Here is a 20,516-nt window from a genome sequence, read left to right as displayed (position 1 = left end):
TATATATATTATAACAATTTAATCAATAAACCGCTGTTAACTCTCTTTTTTATTAAAAACTACGTCCAATAGTACTTTAAAAAAAATTTTTGTAAAAACACCTAGACAAGTTTCATGTAAAAATTCTGAAGAAGCCGCAGCTCTACGAAATTTATGCCAAACTAAATATAATTTTAAGATAATTTAACAAATTTTAATTATTGGTGCAAAAAAATATTGACTTGCGAAAGTCTGTTTCCTAATCTCATTGGTCGTAGATACGAACAAATTTATTTAAACTAATATCAGAATTCCAACAAAAAAAGTACCTATTTAATAATAAGTGTGCTATATTTGAAACATTTTGAAAAGAAAAACGATTTGATGGATTCCAATACTATCAACATATTGCAAATAATAATATAGTAATTTATCAATGCAGCTATTTAAAATATATATTGCTCGAAAATAAAATTTCTGACAGCTCATTTGGAAATAACTGAGAACACAATGACAAACCTACGTCATCACGATAAAGACCGTTAATGATTAGTTGAATGAGAACTGAAAAACAAGACCTTATACTTGTATGTCAGTAGCTTAGAATTTTTTGTAACCAATCTTTTGAAACTGTTCTTAAAACAAAACACTACTAATTATAGTTTATTACGTAACACTACGAATAATCAAAAATTTTCGTCAGGAAGGAGACACTCTCTCCACAAATATAATCAGTGCAGGTGGTATCTTCCCATCCGTTGGAGAAAATAGTCTAAGTAAGTTTTTTTGCACAACTTATTCAGAATACAACCCTTTGAATTTAAACAAATCTGCATGTTTCCAGATGTAAAAGTGGAACAAAGTTGCTTTCAAACAATTTTTATTGAATGATGACCGTTTTAAGTTTTCGCGAACAGTTACAAAATCCTGAAAACATTTTTCCGAATAAAAAAAAACAATTTTCGCAATTTGTTTAAAAAAATTGTTTATACAAATTTTGACCCACATTTGGACCTGGTAACATGTATATTTGTTTAAAGGAGACTACTTTGAAAAAGATTGTACAAAAAAATCGATTAGGAATATTTTCCTCGACGATTGCGAAGATACTTACTGGACTGCAATGAATATCATTGTTATATTCCTGCCGGAATCAAAATAATGAGAAATAATTTATAGAAACGTATCAAAAACAATCTATTTAAGAGGCAACGATACACACTGCTAGTGGAAAAATTATATAGTGAAAAAGTAACTGCAAGGAATGTATTTACATTTAAGTAAAATTAAAGGGTGGTAAATTTACAGCTTTAAGCAGGAACGCCAAAACAATGAAAACTATAGAAAACGAGTCCAATTTTCATATATGAAAACCATCCGGAACGTCTTGGCATATAATGGACACCAGGGTGGATAAAAATGAAGTGAAATCACTCCCGACAATTTCTCATAATAAGCAATGACACAGTACTGTCGCATTTACTTTTCTCTTTTAACTTACTAACAAGACTAGAGCGGTTGCTGTTAGAACGCCTACTTTTACTCATGACAGACGTTGTAGGGAATATTGTAAACATAGAAAAGAGATGTCAGGTAGGAATTGCAACGGACATTAACAAAGAAAAAGGAATAACAATACACCAATTAATGTGTAACAGAAGGGGATGCAGACAAGCAGAATTTGAGCAAGTTATCAGCAACGGACTTTAAAGAAAGTTCAACATTTTCAGAAATTTCGTAAAGCAAAGCCGCTTGTTTAAAGATATGATTCCAACCAGACAATTATAAAGCCGACCCTGATCTTTTGCATACCTAAACAGCCTCTAGTCGCTGCACCACTTACTATTATTCGGTTATCTCTTTTCACTTTGTCTGCACTACTCATGAAGCATTTTCTAACTTAACAAGGGCGTGTTCAAAACGCATAAAATGACTACAGTTCCAAGTGGAAACAAGAAAGAAGATACGTCCATTCTCACAGCTAATTTATTGCGGACTTTGCCAATTTTAATCGTCCCTGTCATTTCAGTGATTAAGCCTTAATTAGCGTAAAAGTTGTTATGCTTCTCCAACACAACGCGAACCAGAAAATGAACTATGAAAATAAGATGCCGCGGGTTTCGGTCGAGTGATTTCACCTTTTTTACCCACCATGACCTTTCTAATCAAATTCATGAACTTGAATTCATAGGGATAACAGCGCTCCCTAATCTTCTTTAAAAAATTCACAATATTCGTTTATCAAGGTACTTGTTTGTCATCTCATTGTACAACTACCGAAAACAAAAAAATGACGACAGAAATGATTTATTTTTCTCACATTCGAAACTAACTGTGGATTATTGATTGAAAAAAAAATATTCGTAAGAACCAAAAGCTTCATGTGTAACATGTTATACGTATGTATATGTATATATATATGTGTGTACAATTAATAACAGGCTTCTATTTGTATTAGGAAAAGTAAATTTAAAAGCTTAAATAGAACTATGAGTGATTATAATATCCAGTAACTGTAACTAGTACAAATGTGTTAGAAAAATGCAACGTTTTAGTTGTTAGTTGTCTCTTAAACTAAAATATTTATAATGGATTAAGATCCTAATCAGTACTTTATCGAAATTTAGTGGAAGTGAATCGCAATTTTGACCGCATTTGATCTCATCCGCACGCTATAAGCAGCTTGTCTAACATTTAAAATGCTTCACTTAGCAACAAATGTAATGTCAGTAGATGGCGATATACCATCGTAACACGATAAAATATTTGTTACACATTAACTGTGGATTTACAAACTGTTACTGCTTTTAAAAGAATACGCCATATTTATCAAAACATTTTTTAATTTTTAGTGACGAAAAAAAGTTTCGAAATAATACCATACTTATTAATACATTTTTCTTCCCACTTGCTCGTTATTTTTCTTAATTTTGCTCTACAACTGCATTACAGTTTCTACGTTTACGTTAAATATTTATTTAACAGCTGCGTAATGTGTATATTATAATTTTAAAACACTTTAGTCAACATGAAACCGTGTTATAGAGAAAAAAGTATAGTATTCGATATTACAGACTAAAGGCCAGTTTTCATTAGTAGCGTTATACTCATGTCGTGCTCTTGTCGCTAAATTCGCATATGCGCAGTTTTATATAAAACTACGTGTGGAAAACCTCATTTTCATTTTCACTATTGTGGAAGTAATTCGCGACAGGCGACCGGGGTACAGCAGGAATATGCTAGCAATACGGTAAGCTCAATAAAAAATCTGCAATATGGCGCCCACGAGACGCCTTACGATCGCTGATGAAGCTCACACGAGGTTTGGCTATTAAAGCTTGTTCACGAAATTAATCGAACAACGAAATGCATCACGAAAATACATGATTCGTGAGTGAATGACCATCCTGGATTAGGACAATCTCTTAGTCAAAGACAACATCTGTATATGGATGTAGCCGACACCGTTTAATTTTCCGGATCCTCTTCTACTCGCGTTTTAAAAGAATGAACGTGGAACAAACTATCACAATATCTTCCACGTTTTGATCAATTTCACTTAGTGACATCTTAAGATTTTTGCTTATGGTACAAGCACGGTATGAACATAATCATATAATTAACGACACCACACGAAGGTGATATGAACACGACATGAATAATGAAAGCTGGCCTTAAGTAAGACGTCATAAAAATTTCACTTCGACATTTGACATATAGGGATGTCTAACAGTGCGTTCCGCTATAGTAGCTCAGTTATTACACGAAAACTAAAATTATTTTTGGATATACAGGTGCCGCATACGTTTGTCTTGCCGTTTTTTAAATGGAACACGCCATTTGTTGTTTCATTTTTGGATGTCACACCATTCAATGTTGTTAGGATGTATACCAAGCGGATTTTATAAAATAACACGACAGATATAACCACTTTCTTTTGACATTATTATGATTTTTTGGGTTTGGTTTTATTCAGACCTCTAAAAGCACGGATAATCACCTGTGTTTCTCCTTTTAATTGTCAATTCCGTTTACGTTCCCAGAAGGAGAGTAGTTTCCTTTGGGAGTCGCGCTTCTAAAACGGAGCAGCAATGAAAGCTGCGCCTGCGTTCAACTAGCGCGGGGCAGTTACAGTTCTTAAGGTAACTCTTTGTTTTTTCACATTTCCTAATACATTTTCGATTTTTTTTAATAACAATATACATTCTACGTACATATTTGCATATATTGTTTTTAAGAAGTGTAATGAATATCAAAGCAGAACTGGGAATACTAGTACAAGATTTTTGAAAGGCTTTTGTGTGTAAATAAGCAATAATCCACGGTAAAATTCGACTAAGAAATAAAACCATTTCGGTCCCCTTGACGGGAAGAAGTTGATTTGATTTTGTGTAGACTTTATAAATACTTGTAGAATTACCCTAATTTGAGAGCCTGTCCTCCGGCCCTTAGACCTTCCTCCCCAAGCAGCGTCACTTGTTCCTCTTCGCGCGCTGAATCGGCCATCTGACGAGCAGATTCGTCTCGTTCAGCCTGGTGACATTATTGTGCCACGTTCCCATGATATTAGTCCAGGGAACGAATAAATTCACAATTCTTTTCTCCCCAAAGTACTTACAAAATTCCGCGTGCACATGTACAATCTTCTTTTAGCCCGATTAATTTTTTTTTAAACCTTTTCCCCGATTAAAGCCCACAATCATTTTAAGAGTATAACATTATTCATGCTAATTTTTTCATTGCCGGCCGCATAAGCGACTGTGTGTATATGTTACAGACAATGTAATTAAAGAACTGAGTATTAAATAAACAATGTTGACTAAACTGTGTACATAATTTAATAAGTGAATTACATTATCTAGATATTATTAATAATTTAAGAAGGACATTACCTAAATGAGGCAAATGTACTCAAATTTTGTTTTTTTTTAATTAGAATGAGTTACCCTTTAAATGGCCTTTCCGAATACAAAATTGTCCAGCTGTATCTTTTTACTTTAATAAGTTATTAATTGTTTAAACATTTTGACAAAAAATAATATTAAAACGGGGAAAATCTTTTTAATTAACCCCACCAAACTAGAAATTCTTCTTCGTATGAGAGAAAAAAATTAAAATCAATATTCAACTAACTACAGCATAACCTTCAAAGAAGCATAGGTCTTTTCTTTTCTTTTCTTTTAGAGGTTATGTACCTCTTAGTTTTAGTTATGGTTAGTTTAGGTTGCCCTTTTTCTATCTGTGTAATCAAATCGAAAACGAGTTTTGCCCTTCGATGGGGTAAATGAGTAACTATCAGAAAAAGACTGATGATAAAAAAAATTCTTGTTTCAATGTTACTCAAGTACCTAATAACTTATTAATTCTAAAATAAGGCGATTTTGTATTCGGAGAGGGCATTTAAAAGGCAGTTTTATATTCAGTAAGTGCATCTAAAGGACAATTTTTTAACGTCTTAACTAAAAAATCAATCTAAATGGACCTTGTTGGAGCATACGTAATCATAAGATGTAGCATTGTACTACAGATGGCGTTTACCGCGCCGATGAGTTCCAAAAAGATCGAAATCGCGATCCGCGTCTGGCAGTTTCGACAAATCATTAACCAGCAGAAACGATCAGATTAAGTCCGTTTGTGATTGCCCTGGGTTTTTTAACTAAATTATTTGATTAATTCTGTCCTAATAATTATTTTATCTAAATTGGTTAGATAATATTGCATTAATTCTTTTGTATGTAACATATACACACATAACGAGAGTTTTTAAATTCTGTGTAAAAATAGTGTTTTAAACTGCGGGAAAATTAGAGTTGTCAAATTGCTCATTAAATAAATAAACAATTAGTATCAAAATTGATCCAGCTAAAAATTTAAGAAAAATAATTTATCTACACTTAATTCTTTCTGCTGAAACGAATTTCGATACTAAATGAGAATTTAATGGGCAATTGTTTGACAATAGAAAATTAGCGGAAATCCATATTAGACTGCACAAGCAATTGTATGTACCTATACACAACGAGATAATTTCGAAATTTTGTAAAAATCCTTAAAAGTTGTAAGCATGTGAAGCGATGAATTTTGATGTTATATCAGCAAAATACCAACTACAGTAAATTGCACATTTATACGAAATGACACCAGGCTGAATTATTAGTATCGTGCATAAATGTTTCTCCCTGTTATACTCGTCGACTCCTAATATCAATGAAAAAGGAAAAATCTGCCCTCCAATATGTATTAAAACCATAAATAGTTAACATTCTCTCGTGAAAAGTTAAAATCAAAATTATTTATAATTATCTAATAAAAACGGACGATGTAAATTAAAAAGTACGTAACGAAAAATAAAAAATGATTTGGCTAGTTGCCTAAAATTGGCATACCTAAATACAAACATTCCACTGAAATGAGGAAACGTGAATGAAATGGATATTTACTACAAATGTTTTGTTTCTTGGAATATAATACCTAAGTAGATACTCCTCTTATTATCACATAATAAAAAAGGCATATAATTCCATTTGAGAGAATATTTACGTAAATCAATAATGTTACAGGTGTAACGTTTTACATTTTAAAAATATGAGGTCCATTAATACGTAGGTACTGTATTATATTTTTTCTACAACCTTCACAAAAGCAATAGTAAAACAAAAACATGTCGTCCATCGCTATATTTTTAGATATTGGAGTCAATCTATAAAATCTCAAATTTTCAAATACATCTCGGCACTTTACAAGACAACGATGTTTTGTAAAACGGCTAACTAAATTTTTAATCGCAATGTAATACCAAATAAACGAACCCACAGACGATACTCTAAGCAGTATGCTCTCATTCCATCCAATTCTATTTACAGAACACTATTAAACTTTCTAACTGATTAGTACGGAGAAAAATCTTGTAAAAATTACCATGCTACTTGTAGCGCAGTACATTTACACTATGTCTGATCAATACTCTGGAAAAATTAAGGGAAAAGAAGGTACAAGAAAAAGAAGCAGAATGAGCCATTTCGCACCACTCAGTGACACATAAACACGAAGGAGTGACCATACCGAAAGCCCCAACTGCTCCGGCAATGATGACAAATTCGCGTGCATTCCCATTTCACCGTCCATATGTGACCACCATATCCGTATACTCTGGTATTTGTTTGATATTTCCGCATTCAACTTATTTTTGTAGTTTGTGGTAATATTCTGTCAATCGGACGCTAACGAGTGCAGATTATTACAATCGACTTGTTTACGTATCAGCTGTTTGCAAAGGTCACGAATAGGTATGTGTGTTTCGTTGAAAACCAATAAGATAACACTATAGCGTACTCAATCATTAACGACTCGTTAACTGGGGTACTTTTTGTGCACACTTTTTACATCCCCTACGTTGTGATACTATGACGAGATGCACTCTACAGTACCTCCGGGTGTTACCCTACAAATATTCTGAAATACTTATCAGACATCGTGTATAAAAATCTTATCTTGTAAAAATTATTGGGCTAATATTGAATTTTGTCAATGCATGTTTCTTGTACCCATTTCATAGTGTCGAGCATGGTATTTTTTCTAAGATTTTTTTCACAAAATACTGGTCAAGCTCCTTTTATAAAAGTCTCATCGTACTAGCGTTCTTCCTTTACTTCAAAAATGTGAAAATTCATCAATAATTTTTGGCCCCTAGAAATAGATTTTTTTACGAAAATAGCTGAGATTTACTTGTTGGAAATGATTAAGGAGCAAACTCATTTTTTGATTGCGTTTTTAAGACATAAACAAGAAAACGCAATGGTTTAATGTTTACTCGTATCCAGACTTCAAATTAAAATGCCAGCGATAGCACCTTACTAACTAGAACGAGTAATGAGTTGCAGCGACCTGAGTGCACGCTCTAAAATTGACCGTTTGGGGCGTCAAGAATTCAAGCATTTCGATAATTTATTTGACATGGTTTAAGCAATTTCCTAAAGCTTATACTACGCAGAAATGTTCTACTCGTCTACCTTAGACAGATATGAGCTTACTCTTTCGGCTACTGGACTAGACTAATGGGCTAGACAAAGAATAGTAGGTACACGCCTTGCAAGGAAACTTTGGAGAAAATTTTTGCCTAAACTATTCATTGTACGTAAAAAATTGAAGAAATAATTTTTTTGGAGAATTCCATTATCTTTCATTTTTATAATGAGCTCAATTGACCTCTGAGCCATAGAAAGCGCAATATTCGCAAAAAAACCTTCTTTATGAACTTTAACCATGAATAACTTTTTAAGCAACAGTGATTTTGAGTTCCATTTTTAATATTTTTTTCTAAACACTAAANAGGTTATGTACCTCTTAGTTTTAGTTATGGTTAGTTTAGGTTGCCCTTTTTCTATCTGTGTAATCAAATCGAAAACGAGTTTTGCCCTTCGATGGGGTAAATGAGTAACTATCAGAAAAAGACTGATGATAAAAAAAATTCTTGTTTCAATGTTACTCAAGTACCTAATAACTTATTAATTCTAAAATAAGGCGATTTTGTATTCGGAGAGGGCATTTAAAAGGCAGTTTTATATTCAGTAAGTGCATCTAAAGGACAATTTTTTAACGTCTTAACTAAAAAATCAATCTAAATGGACCTTGTTGGAGCATACGTAATCATAAGATGTAGCATTGTACTACAGATGGCGTTTACCGCGCCGATGAGTTCCAAAAAGATCGAAATCGCGATCCGCGTCTGGCAGTTTCGACAAATCATTAACCAGCAGAAACGATCAGATTAAGTCCGTTTGTGATTGCCCTGGGTTTTTTAACTAAATTATTTGATTAATTCTGTCCTAATAATTATTTTATCTAAATTGGTTAGATAATATTGCATTAATTCTTTTGTATGTAACATATACACACATAACGAGAGTTTTTAAATTCTGTGTAAAAATAGTGTTTTAAACTGCGGGAAAATTAGAGTTGTCAAATTGCTCATTAAATAAATAAAGAAAAAAAATATGCAAAGTATCAATAGCGAAACTGCACCTATTCGGGTGCTGGGTCTGAAATCCAATATCAGCATCTGTGAGTGTGGTTAATTACATCAGTATAGGTTGTAACCACACCTCTCACATGCGGGTGTGATTTCGTGAATGCAGTCAATGCTGCAGACGCAAAGAAAAGGGGGAAAGAAAAAGAAGACGCAGGTGTCAAATCAGAGAAGAGAGACTAGTATAGAAGTCCAATGCTGGGTTAATAATCCGGACTTCGTTTCGGATAACATGTCGGTAAATCTCGAAGCTTCTGTCATCCGACCGGTAGTTGTCGCTTCGGAAAATCAACCTTTTTTTTTTTTCTTTACAAACTTGGCTTACAACAGCAAAGTAAAAAGACTTATGCGTTCTATGATCCCACCACTTCTACTATTTACCCCAGCCATTACTGCGTTCACTCTTTGCTCCGACTCAATACAGCGTTGAGGCGCTCATTTTCATAGCAACGCCATCTCCTGGTTCTATTTAGAATTTCTTACTCACGTTTTAGTCCTCCATTTGAATTGGACTTCTATACTAGTCTCTCTTTTCTGTGTCAAATGTTCAATCTACTAATCTTAGCCTTCAACAACACGACATCATTGGCGACCACTGTATATCTTACTATACGTCTACTATCAATTGTAATGTTTGACAATCCGGCTGAGCGTTTAGTTAGCCGCTAACAAAAACAGCACTGTCTTCTTGGTTACTTAGCCAAATTCTAAAGTGTATAATTTTACAGACTGACTTTGACGTAAATAATATAGCACGAAGGACATATTTTAATGTTTATTTCATTTTAAAATTTGATTATCTACGTTTGTTTATGCTGCTTTTGCATTAATGTAAAATAAATTCACCTAATTAATAGCATACACCATTAACCACTAAAGCATTGTACTTAATAAATTAAATAACGCATGTTTCGAAAAAATATTACGCATTTTTTTACTACATTGTGGTGTTTTGGTTTTCCCTTGAAAAAGCCACAGTGTGGTGAAACAATGTTGGAATTGTTTACAACACCATTGATATTAAGTAATTTTTTTTTTAATGTTAGTTAAGAAATATTTAAAAATTATTCACAATAATGAATGATAAAACCCGCCGCATGCATTTTTGTGCACACCTATAAAAATAACCAAGCAGAAAAGAAACTTGAATCCCAAAAAGCAAACTGAGATAGTACTTCAGCTTAATTTCGCTTTAGAACTTTGCGTATTGTAATACTTTTAATATTTACTGCTTAGGCAATTTTTATATCTTATTAACAATTATATATTACCAATACAGCTCTGGGAAAAATATTAAACCAAAAATGTAGTACATATAAATACTAAAACGGTTTGTTTCGAGCGTGTGGAATGTTATATTTTACTTTAGCAACTAAAAGAAGTAAAAAAAAAATAAAAGGCACTGTGTAATATAAAACCCAATTTAAAAGATATTATCTTTATCAACGCCGTCTAAATGTTATAATTAATTGTAATTGTGATAGTGCTTCCCTCAAATTTTTGAACTACAGCAACAAAATGATAGTTCCTGATATTCTATTATTAACTATTATTCAAAAATATTTTAGAACCAAATTATGAAATGAATTTTTCTCAGAACTGCTCTTACAAAGCAAAAAAAACAGCCGCATGCAACAAAAATAAGTTATAAATTCAATTTACCTCGTCAAAGAAGACTTGGGTTTTTCTTAAAATCTGCTTCAATTCTGTCAGTTCCAAATAGTTGCGTTTCAAAGCTTCGGCGTTCTGATTAACTTCTCGAAGTTCATTTTCTAACTTTTCAAACGTGGCCTGTAATGAATACACTTACAAATAGTTTGACGTTTTACTAAAGATATGTGCATTTATAATAGTTGAACCCGTCCAAATCTGGACGGATGGGTACCGTTGTCGACCATACAAAGCACCTACATTTTAATCATGCCGATTCCCACATTATAACCTAAGCACTTACTCAAATAATACTCTAAATCAAGGGTGGTCAACCAGCGACCTGCCAAACTCATCATAGTTTTACAAAATACATTTATTTTATAATGGTAATTTGGATAGAAAATGAGGAAAAGGCAGATAGGTGGAAAGAATATTTAGAGAAACTATAGGCAGGTGATGAGTTAGGAGATATATTACAGAAGGAAGATAGTGTGGAGATAGATGAGCTTGGTTATCCCATAAGGAGAGAAGAGTTCGATGTAGCATTAAAAAACTTAAAGAATAATAAGGCGCGAGGTGTATATGGGGTACAGGGGGAAATTATAAAACATGCAGGACAAGAGGTTAGAGATCGTTTGTTTCAGCTAGTTAGTCACATTTACGAGACGGGGAAAGTCCCAAAGGATTATAAACGGAACGTAGTAGTAACATTACCTAAGAAGAGGGGCGCGGATAGTTGGGAGACATTTAGAACAATTAGCTTAACTTCCCTTGCGTCAAAAATCTTAACTAGAATTGTACAGAGGAAGATGGAAAAAAAGCCGGAAGAACTATTAGGGGAAGATCAATTTTAGTCCAGTCGGTAGAAAATTTTCCCGACATAAATTTGTTACGGACGGGAGTTGTTCTATGTTGTAGACGGGGAAAAGTTAAACATCCTTGTATATTTTTAAACTTCGAAAAAGTGTGCGTTAACAAATGGGGGAGGTCCAAAGTTGGCAAAAACCAGGTTTTTAGATGTAGAAGGCAGGATATGCCTTTTGGAAAGAAAAGTTTCAAATAAAAATTGTAGAGAAATTAAAAACCTACAATTTGAGCCTCAGTACGATCAATTTTGTCAATTGGTTATTGCACAAATCCCAAAAAATAATCAAAAATGTCATTTCTTGTATATTGATTGTTTATTGCATAAATGACCTTTTTAGTGATTTTATCACATTGAAATGACGGTTTTTAAATTTGGAATCGGACTAGTTTTTGTGGGCGTAAATTGGTCAATTTGTTAGTGAAATATTGTTAATTGTTTATCCCAACAGACATGAACAGTTATTGGCGAAACTTTTTTTTGAACAAACATTTTCAGTTGCACTCTTTGTAAAGGTGGAGTTCTTTATATCCCGTTAGGGGCATATCAAAAAGTTCATTTTTATCCCCTTATTTATTGCTGTAAATAAGGGGGTCATTTTTCATTATAAACAATTAGAGCAGCAGCGACCCCTACGTAACGTACGAATTTTTAACCGAGGAATATGAAAGGGTGACTTCGAAACAAACATTAAAAGAGCAAAACGAATCTCCTACGACCAATAGGAACCGAGTTAACATTTTTTCTTTTAAACGTTCCAGATTAATTGTTTTTAACTATTAAATAATGAATTTGGGGGCATTTGATAGAGAAATCTTTATATTTTGTAGTATTGTTTTTAAAAAAGTAATTTTTTTGTTATTGCTAAAAGACTTTTCTAAAGTGATCAGTAATTCCTGACGACACAACGTAGTTAGCGATGAGAATAAAACATTGCAAGCTGGCGCGCCGCGTCAATCGGAGAACGTGGAGAAAATAGTCGTATTTCTGAAAATTTTCATCGGATTGAGCTGACAAAAAATTACGAACAGTGGTATAATTGGTTTTCAATTTTAATTAATAGTTTTTGCTCTAATAGCAGTACATACTTAATCCGTTCGGTAAAGAACTTTCACGATATTTTGTTACTGGATGGGAGTTCTTCACTGTTGTAGGCGGAGAAAAGTTAAGCATCCCTGAAAATTCGTACGTTACGTAGGGGTCGCTCCAGCTCTAATTGTTTATTATGAAAAATGGCCCCATTCTTTACAGCAATAAATAAAGGGTTAAAAATGAATTTTTCCATTTGCTCCTAACGGAATATGAAGATCTCAACCTTTACGAAAAGATTAAATCTATGTGCAACTGAAAATGTTTGCTCAAAAAAAAGTTATGGCAATAACTATTCGTGTCCGTTGGGATAAACAATTAACCATATTTCACCAACAAATTGACCAATTTACGCCACAAAAACTAGTTTGATTCCAAATTTAAAAACCTTGATTTCAATGTGATACAATCACTAAAAACGTCATTTTTGCAATAAACAATCAATATACAAGAAATGACAATTTTTGATGATTTTTTGGGATTTATGCAATAACTAATTGACAAAATTGATCGTACCGAGGCTCAAATTGAAGGTTTTTAATTTCTCTACAATTTCTATTTGAAACTTTTTTTTCTAAAAGGCGTACCTAGCCTTCTAGATCTAAAAACGTGGTTTTTGCCAACTTTGGACCTCCCCCATTTGTTAACGTACACTTTTTCGAAGTTTCAAAATATACAGGGATGTTTAACTTTTCCCCGTCTACAACATGGAACAACTCCCGTCAGGTAACANCGCGCCTCAAATTGAAGGTTTTTAATTTCTCTACAATTTTTATTTGAAACTTTTCTTTCCAAAAGGCATATCTTGCCTTCTACATCTAAAAACCTGGTTTTTGCCAACTTTGAACCTCCCCATTTGTTAACGCACACTTTTTCGAAGTTTAAAAATATACAAGGATGTTTAACTTTTCCCCGTGTACAACATAGAACAACACCCGTCCGGTAACAAATTTATGTCGAGAAAATTCTCTACCGACTAGACTATTTGGGTTTAGAAGAAATAGAGGAACGCGAGAGATCATTCTAGCTTTACGGTACATAGGATTTGTAGATATAGAAAAAGCTTTTGACAATGTTGAATGAGACAAGACGTTAAAAATACTTAAAAATGTAGGGATGAGTTACAAAAATAGAAGAGTAATACTTAGTTTGTATAAAGAGCAACAGGCAGTTATAGAGATGGAGCTGCAACGTAGAGAAGTTAATATTAGGAAGGGAGTCCGACAGAGATGCACATTGTCACCGCTACTTTTTAATCTATACATCGAAGACGCCATCAACATCATTAAAGACAGTACAACTGTAGGGATGGATATACAGGAGCAAAAGATTAGTATACTTAGATTTGCAGATGATATAGCAGTATTAGTATCTAACAAGGAGGAGTTAGAGATAGCTTTAAATAAAATGGAAGCGGTATTGACAGATTAGTACTGTATGAAAATAAATAAAAATAAAACAAAAATACTGCTATGCAAGAGAAGAAAAAGTAGGAAAAAAGCGAATATAACGATAGGAGACGAAAAATTAGAAAAAGTGGCTGATTTTAGATACCTAGGAAGTTGGATAAGTCAGGACGAAAGGAGTAGTAGGGATATAAAGCAGAGGATAGAGCAGGGTCGAGACGCCTTCAATAAAAAGAAGTCACTTCTATGCTCGCGAACGGTTAATTTAGAAATTCGAAAAAGGTTGTTAAAGGAACTAAAGGTACAGTGGGCGCGGGTCAATAAGAAATAGCCGAGATAAGTTAATAGGACACCTTCTCATGAAAGAGTCATATAATTCAAGATGGAAGAAGTAATAGTGATAGAAAACGGAGGATAGCGTAGGGTCTCTATAATGTCTATAGTGTCTATAGTGGGTCTCAATCTAATATGGAGATATATGCACAATTTTACATGCGGCCCGCGGAGTTATAATTTATTTCGAAAGTGGTCCGCAAGATTATTTTAAGCTATTAAGGTAATAGACATTAAGACCCTTCCTTTTTATCATTAAACGTTTTAATAGTCATCCAATTCCAGAATCTTAGAGGTACATATTTTAAAATTCGCAAGGGGTGACACTGTTGCATTCATACCGTACATCTCCAAAACATTGACTCGACTATTAACCAAGTTCCTCGTTCTACACTCAAAAATAGAACTACATAAGAACAGTAAACAGTGACGTCCAATGTTTTTACGAGCTGAAAATGTAGAAATCAATGAACAGTCGGAGTTTTGTCACTGCGCACCCCAAGATAATTGTCCATGAGATTCTGAGTTACCTCCATGAGAGGATATAAGTGCATCAATTGTGTTTGCGAGACAAAAACCTTTTTTTGCTTTTTTCATTTGTTAATATCATTTGAACAGTTTAATAGTCCGATAAAATTTTACAAAACTCCAGTCCTTGAAAAATTAATCGCCTGTACGGCACTTCACACATTTTTTGCCGTTTTTCTAAAACTTCTAACTGAAAAGTGATATTTTTGATCATGGTTAATCAACACAGAACCTAGAACAGTATCCCTGATGCGTAGATCTTTACAAATGTCATTAAGAGAAACGTGTCCCACCATGATGCAATTCACGTAAGTCCTTGGTGTACAACACTATATATGCCAATTAGAAAAATCTATCCTACCATCATCTAACTTAAACGCTTGGTTGAAACCTTTCAACCCATAACCTAATCTAAACCGTTGGTGAATACCGCTTACCTTAATAAACAGCACTTCACACGAACCCCTTCTCACCATAACCTAAACCCATGGTGCATAATATTTCACACGTCAATTGGGGAATCGTCTATCGTCTCTCACTTTATACAAATCTAAAGAAGAAATAACGCGGATAAACTCTGATCTTCTATCTAAAGGTACGCGAATTGATAATCAGAAACGGCTACTTATGTGGCCTATCGCACAGCAGTATTTACGACTGGTTCTCTAGCCCTAAGGCAACTCCAATACGCCACCGGTATCGTAACCCCACACCTCTGGAACCTCAGTTCTAAGACTGATTGGACACACACCTCCACTCTTTCCTATCCTGAGCTAATCTTCGCATTTCCCTAAAACTAGAACAGCCCACATCCTTAACTATTTGCAAACAGTAACCTAACCTAGGTCTACCTCTACCCCTCCTAACTCCTGTTTCTGCCTCTAATGTCTCTGACTAGACCTTCATGTCTGAGGTGTCCCACCAACCTATCTCGCCTATTTTTTATTGACTTCCCATTTGCCTGTAATACCACACCTCAAAAGCTTCTAACCTTTTCTTTTTCGCCGCGCCCTCTGTCCATGTTTTGCACTCGTACAGCACCGTGCTCCAAACATACACCTTTAACCTTTTTCGAATTTCTAAATTAACCGTTCGCGAACATAGAAGTTAAGGATTTAAAAAAAAAAGGAAGGAAGAAATTGAGCAACTGAAGATGATTACCCAAAATATTGGAGACTTTAAATCAGAACATCAAGTAAGCAATGACAAAGGAGCATATTTTATAATACCAACCATATCTTAATCTTCAAGAGATATTCATGCAAGTTATTTTTTTACTTACTTCTATATGAAAATTTACCGAATAAATTAACAAACCTTTGAGTTTTTCTTTTAATATTTGATGTGAATGTGAATTATTGTTATTGTTGTTGTTTACTAACCTCAAGATCAATCATTTCCCTTGGTTGTGGTGCTTCTGGATTTTCTCCAGTATCCAGCATTGGAATACCATCTTTTTTGATCTCCTTTTCCAGATATCGTAATTTTCTTTCCATTTCATCACATCGGCGAACCTCATTAACAAACTTTCTTTGGAAGGCATTAACATCAGGATTAAGCTAAAAGATAAACATGAAACATATATGCATGCAAATATTATAAATTTTCAAATAAAATGACATACATCCCGAAATTGTACAAGACCAAGTTCTCCAAGTTCAGAAACGCAAGCATAAGCTGCTTCACTTTGTAAAAAAAGTTGACATAAAGTCATTTCCTCACTACGAAATAACGATCCCATTGCAAATTAATTACAACCAATATATACCAATTTAATTGTTAGATATATCGTATATCAATCGAAAACACTAATAACGTTCACGGTTCACGATTTATTAAAAAACGGAACAATAAACTAGTTTATTCTACCAGTTAAAACAACTGCTTACTGGTAAACGAAACATATTTACGATCAATATTTTGACGCACTGAAACTGGAAACGTGCCAATACATCAATAATCACTTTAACCATACCACAGATACGACCATACTTTGACAACGAATATAGACAATCAACAAAAACAATCACAGGGCAAAAACTATGTAGAAAACTACAATATAACCAATCACGACCTTAACTTTCGTAGTTTCTTACGATTATTATTATAATAATTTTGTCATAGATACCGTGTACCAATCCTAGACTAGGTACCAATGTCAATACCAAACCCTTAGTAGATCTATTATCTATGGTACCAATCATGCAGAATCTATGGAATACAGCTGTGACCACTTTTAACGTTTGGTTGCTCCTCTGCTACTTGCAGGCACCGATAATGTAACACCCAGAAGAATCAAATCAAAGCTAAACGTCCAGTAAAATAAAAAAATTTTCACTGTTGATCATAGAGAGCTGTTGAAAATAAATAATCCAATTTTTTGACAGTTAGCTTACCTATGACTTAACAGTAAAAAAAAAAATAAAAAGTAGCGAGATTATTATCAATCAATATCAATAATAACTTATTAAGTATCAATATTGTAAAGCCCTACCTACAATGTAAAGCGAAATAGTGAAATCTTTTCTTATTGAAGTAGTGTTTTTTTATAACTAACAGTTTTGTTTTGATTATATTAACCTATAATGTCGGATAACATCACTTTTGGAAACAGTTTACAAAAAAACTTCAACAAAATGAAAGAAAAAAAAGTCAGACCCTTAACCAAGGTCGTTATTCGTCGATTGCCTCCTGATATAGACAAAGGAACGTTTATGGAACAAATATCTCCTGTGCCAAACTTTGATTATTTTTACTTAATAAAGGCAGATAGTTTGTTAGGTGAATTTGCTTTTTCAAGAGCCTACATCAACTTTATTAATGTCGAAGATATCTTCATATTTAAGGAGAAATTTGACAGTTATGTATTCATTGATCAAAAAGGACATGAATATGCTGCTGTTGTTGAGTTTGCAGCTTTTCAAAAGATCCCAAAAAAAAGAAGAGCACGTCCCGACCCAAAGTGTGCCACAATTGAGTCTGATCCGTACTATAAAGAGTTTTTACTTTCTCTCAGTGAGCAACCAAAACCTGAAGAAAAACCAGAATATTCTTATCAGTTTTCATCTGAAAATAAAGAAGACCTAATGACCACACCTTTGCTTGAATATGTAAAACAAAAAAAAGTAGATAAACAAAGAATCAGAGAAGAAAGAAGAGATGAAAGAAGGAAAAGAGAAATTGAAAGAAAAAAGTTTAAAGAAGATGAGAAAAAAAAATATTTGGAAGAAAAGTACAAACCAGGTGCCAAGTCATATTCTTCTCGTGGATCAAAGTCATTTGTTTATGGACATAAAACAAATGAACCAGAAATAGTTGAAGAAGAAGAAACCCATTTGAGAAAAGGAGAATCAAATACTGATGATCCAAAATTATTTTATAAAAACAACAGAAGAAATTTTAATCATGATAAAGTAAAACCAAATGGTCATTACGAATCTAAAGACTTCAAATATAGAAAAGAAGATTATAAAGATTATAGCCGTGAGAGAAACTTTGGAAATGTAAAGAAAATGAGTAAGTATGAAACTAAACAGAATGTCGATTCTGAAAAAAACTACCCTAAAAAGGTTAAAAAGTATAGTGCAATAAAGGAAGAACGGAGAAATGAAATTAAAAAGCATGTGCAAAAAAAGTCTGAACTAAAACATGACGATATCAAGAACACAAATGAAGAAATAGAACAAGAAATTTTTGAAAACTTGGAATCACAAGAATCAACTTCTGTAGAGACAACTGAATCCCCTACAGATAAAAATGAAATTAAATTAACCCATAATAAAAATAATCAGGTTTCTAAAGACCCTTTACAGCATTGGGAATTGAAAGAAAAGGAATTAAAAACTACAAATAAGGAAAATGACCCAAGGACACAAAGAAGAATCAGAAACAAGGATAGACCATCAATGGCTATCTACCAACCTGGGATGTTATCAAAACGTAAACAGGAAGGAAGTGTGACTGAAACAACCAATCAAAACATTGAAAATAAACCTAGTGATAAAGTTTAATTTGCAATAAGGATATATGTATAATTTGAAAATACATGAGTTTTATTTAGAAGGAAATATACTTTAATATCATTTGATGAAATACATGTTATATTATCAAAACATAGAGAAACATATTACTATGTACCTTAATAATCTCATAATTTCAACATTGCTTCATATTGTGCTTTTGTAATTGGTTCAATTAAATATTCTGTTAATGATAAAATTAAGTCATTAGCTGTTTTAACAATTACTCTTCCAGACTCATCATCCAGGCTCTGTATTTCACCAAAACAATCTTTATAACGTCCTGCTATTACTTTTACAAGTGTGCCCTTTTTAGTTATTTCTTCTTCAATATTTTTGCCTTTATCATCATCATAAGTTTTGCTTAATAATTTACTAACTCCCAAACCCATTCCTTTTGGTCTCAAAGTAGGTTCTTTTATTTTTAAAGGAACTTTTTGTCTTTTTCCTATCGACATTCCATTCTTCCATCCCATTCCTCGCAACATGGCAAAACCAAATTCACTTATTGGTACATCCTCATAATCTTTCAAAGAAGATTCTTCTTTACCATCTAAGACAACAGTGTTTTCTTTAAGTTGTGGCAGGTCTATAATCGTTTTTTTATTATTTTGAGAATCTTGAAGAAGTTCTTTTGCTGCAAGTTCATCCAAAGTGAGCTCTGAATCTGGTCGGTTATCATTATCATTCTTGAGAGACTTGCTTGTTAATCTTTTTTCTCTAGCTTCTCTTATGCGATCCGAAATATTTCGTGATGCTCCAATGTTAATAACTAACGATGTAGGAGATGTCTCTTCATTATGATGCGTTAATTTAATGGACTTATTTTCAATATATTCTATTAGTTCTCCTTTTTTTGGAAGTTTCTTAGGTATACTACCTTTCTTCAACGTCTTGTTAAACGTGAAAGAAAGTTTCTTTTCGCTCTCAGCCATTTCTTAATCATTCTTTCTTCTTAATATCTGTTTCATGATTGTTAATTGACTGTTAATGATCTACCATATGATCTACTTTTCAACAATTTTTCTAGAAAGACATTTACACATCATTTAACCTTGTTCAACAGTAACTACCACAGATAATGGAAAATGGATGATAATAGTAACCATAGAATAAAGAAATAAATACTATCGTAAGCATCGACGTTTACCCTTTGTAGATCTATTATCTATGGTTCTTGTGCATTGGAGATATGTGCACTTATTATCTATGGTGCACTTGTAATCCGTGATAGATGTAAAACTCTCGAGATTTGGACGATAGTAGTGACATCTAAGTTTACCCCACATTAGTACACGATACTTGGAATATATACATAAATGGTATTGGCAAAGAAAACTTCGAATTTCACTGCCATCTATACATCAAACTATGAAAAGTAACCAAAGGCGCGCATTTCAAAATTACACCAAATTTAATTTCTTTTTGTTTTAAANAAACGATCTAATGACTTTTATTGCTGGTGTTCTCAGATGGGCGGAATAGCCATTTATTTCCACTACCCACTCGCTGGTATTAAGTAATTTGGAATTGTTTACAACCCCTTTTCTTCAATATTGTTTCAGTGTTCGGCATCAATTTCTATCTGAACACGTAAGTTGCTACAACTATTTTTTACC

At 33.2% G+C, this 20,516-nt stretch overlaps 3 protein-coding genes across 3 annotated transcripts in view; 1 reads left to right on the top strand and 2 right to left on the bottom strand.

The window, feature by feature from the left end:
• The window catches only part of LOC108735991 (V-type proton ATPase 116 kDa subunit a), a 55,316-nt gene extending 38,381 nt beyond the window's left edge, over positions 1-16,935 (bottom strand). Inside the window, exons 1-3 of the mRNA XM_025976450.1 lie at positions 16,503-16,935; positions 16,261-16,437; positions 10,667-10,795 (exon numbers count right to left, since the gene is read on the bottom strand). Of these exons, the coding sequence (XP_025832235.1) occupies positions 10,667-10,795; positions 16,261-16,437; positions 16,503-16,619 (423 nt within the window). The 5' untranslated portion in view covers positions 16,620-16,935. The remainder of the gene's footprint in view (positions 1-10,666; positions 10,796-16,260; positions 16,438-16,502) is intronic.
• Positions 16,936-17,114: 179 nt separating this feature from the next.
• Positions 17,115-18,985, top strand: LOC108736006 (regulator of nonsense transcripts 3A-like). Its single transcript, XM_018468253.1, has one exon. It carries the CDS (start codon positions 17,464-17,466, stop codon positions 18,886-18,888), a length of 1,425 nt encoding a protein of 474 aa, XP_018323755.1. The 5' UTR covers positions 17,115-17,463; the 3' UTR covers positions 18,889-18,985.
• On the bottom strand, positions 18,929-19,973 carry LOC108736009 (G-patch domain and KOW motifs-containing protein-like). The gene has a single exon (XM_018468259.1). It carries the CDS (start codon positions 19,830-19,832, stop codon positions 19,026-19,028), a length of 807 nt encoding a protein of 268 aa, XP_018323761.1. The 5' UTR covers positions 19,833-19,973; the 3' UTR covers positions 18,929-19,025.
• Positions 19,974-20,516: the final 543 nt, after the last annotated feature.

The sequence above is a fragment of the Agrilus planipennis genome, unplaced genomic scaffold (assembly GCF_000699045.2).
Source record: "Agrilus planipennis isolate EAB-ADULT unplaced genomic scaffold, Apla_2.0 scaffold75, whole genome shotgun sequence".
Taxonomy (NCBI): Eukaryota; Metazoa; Arthropoda; class Insecta; order Coleoptera; family Buprestidae; genus Agrilus; species Agrilus planipennis.
The sequence above is the reverse complement of the archived record's forward strand: the minus strand, read 5'-3'. Positions and strand labels throughout refer to the sequence as shown.

Excerpts from the sequence above, each read along its gene's own strand:
- LOC108736009 (XM_018468259.1), bottom strand. The coding sequence starts at position 19,832 with ATGGCTGAGAGCGAAAAGAAACTTTCTTTCACGTTTAACAAGACGTTG.
- LOC108736006 (XM_018468253.1), top strand. The coding sequence starts at position 17,464 with ATGTCGGATAACATCACTTTTGGAAACAGTTTACAAAAAAACTTCAAC.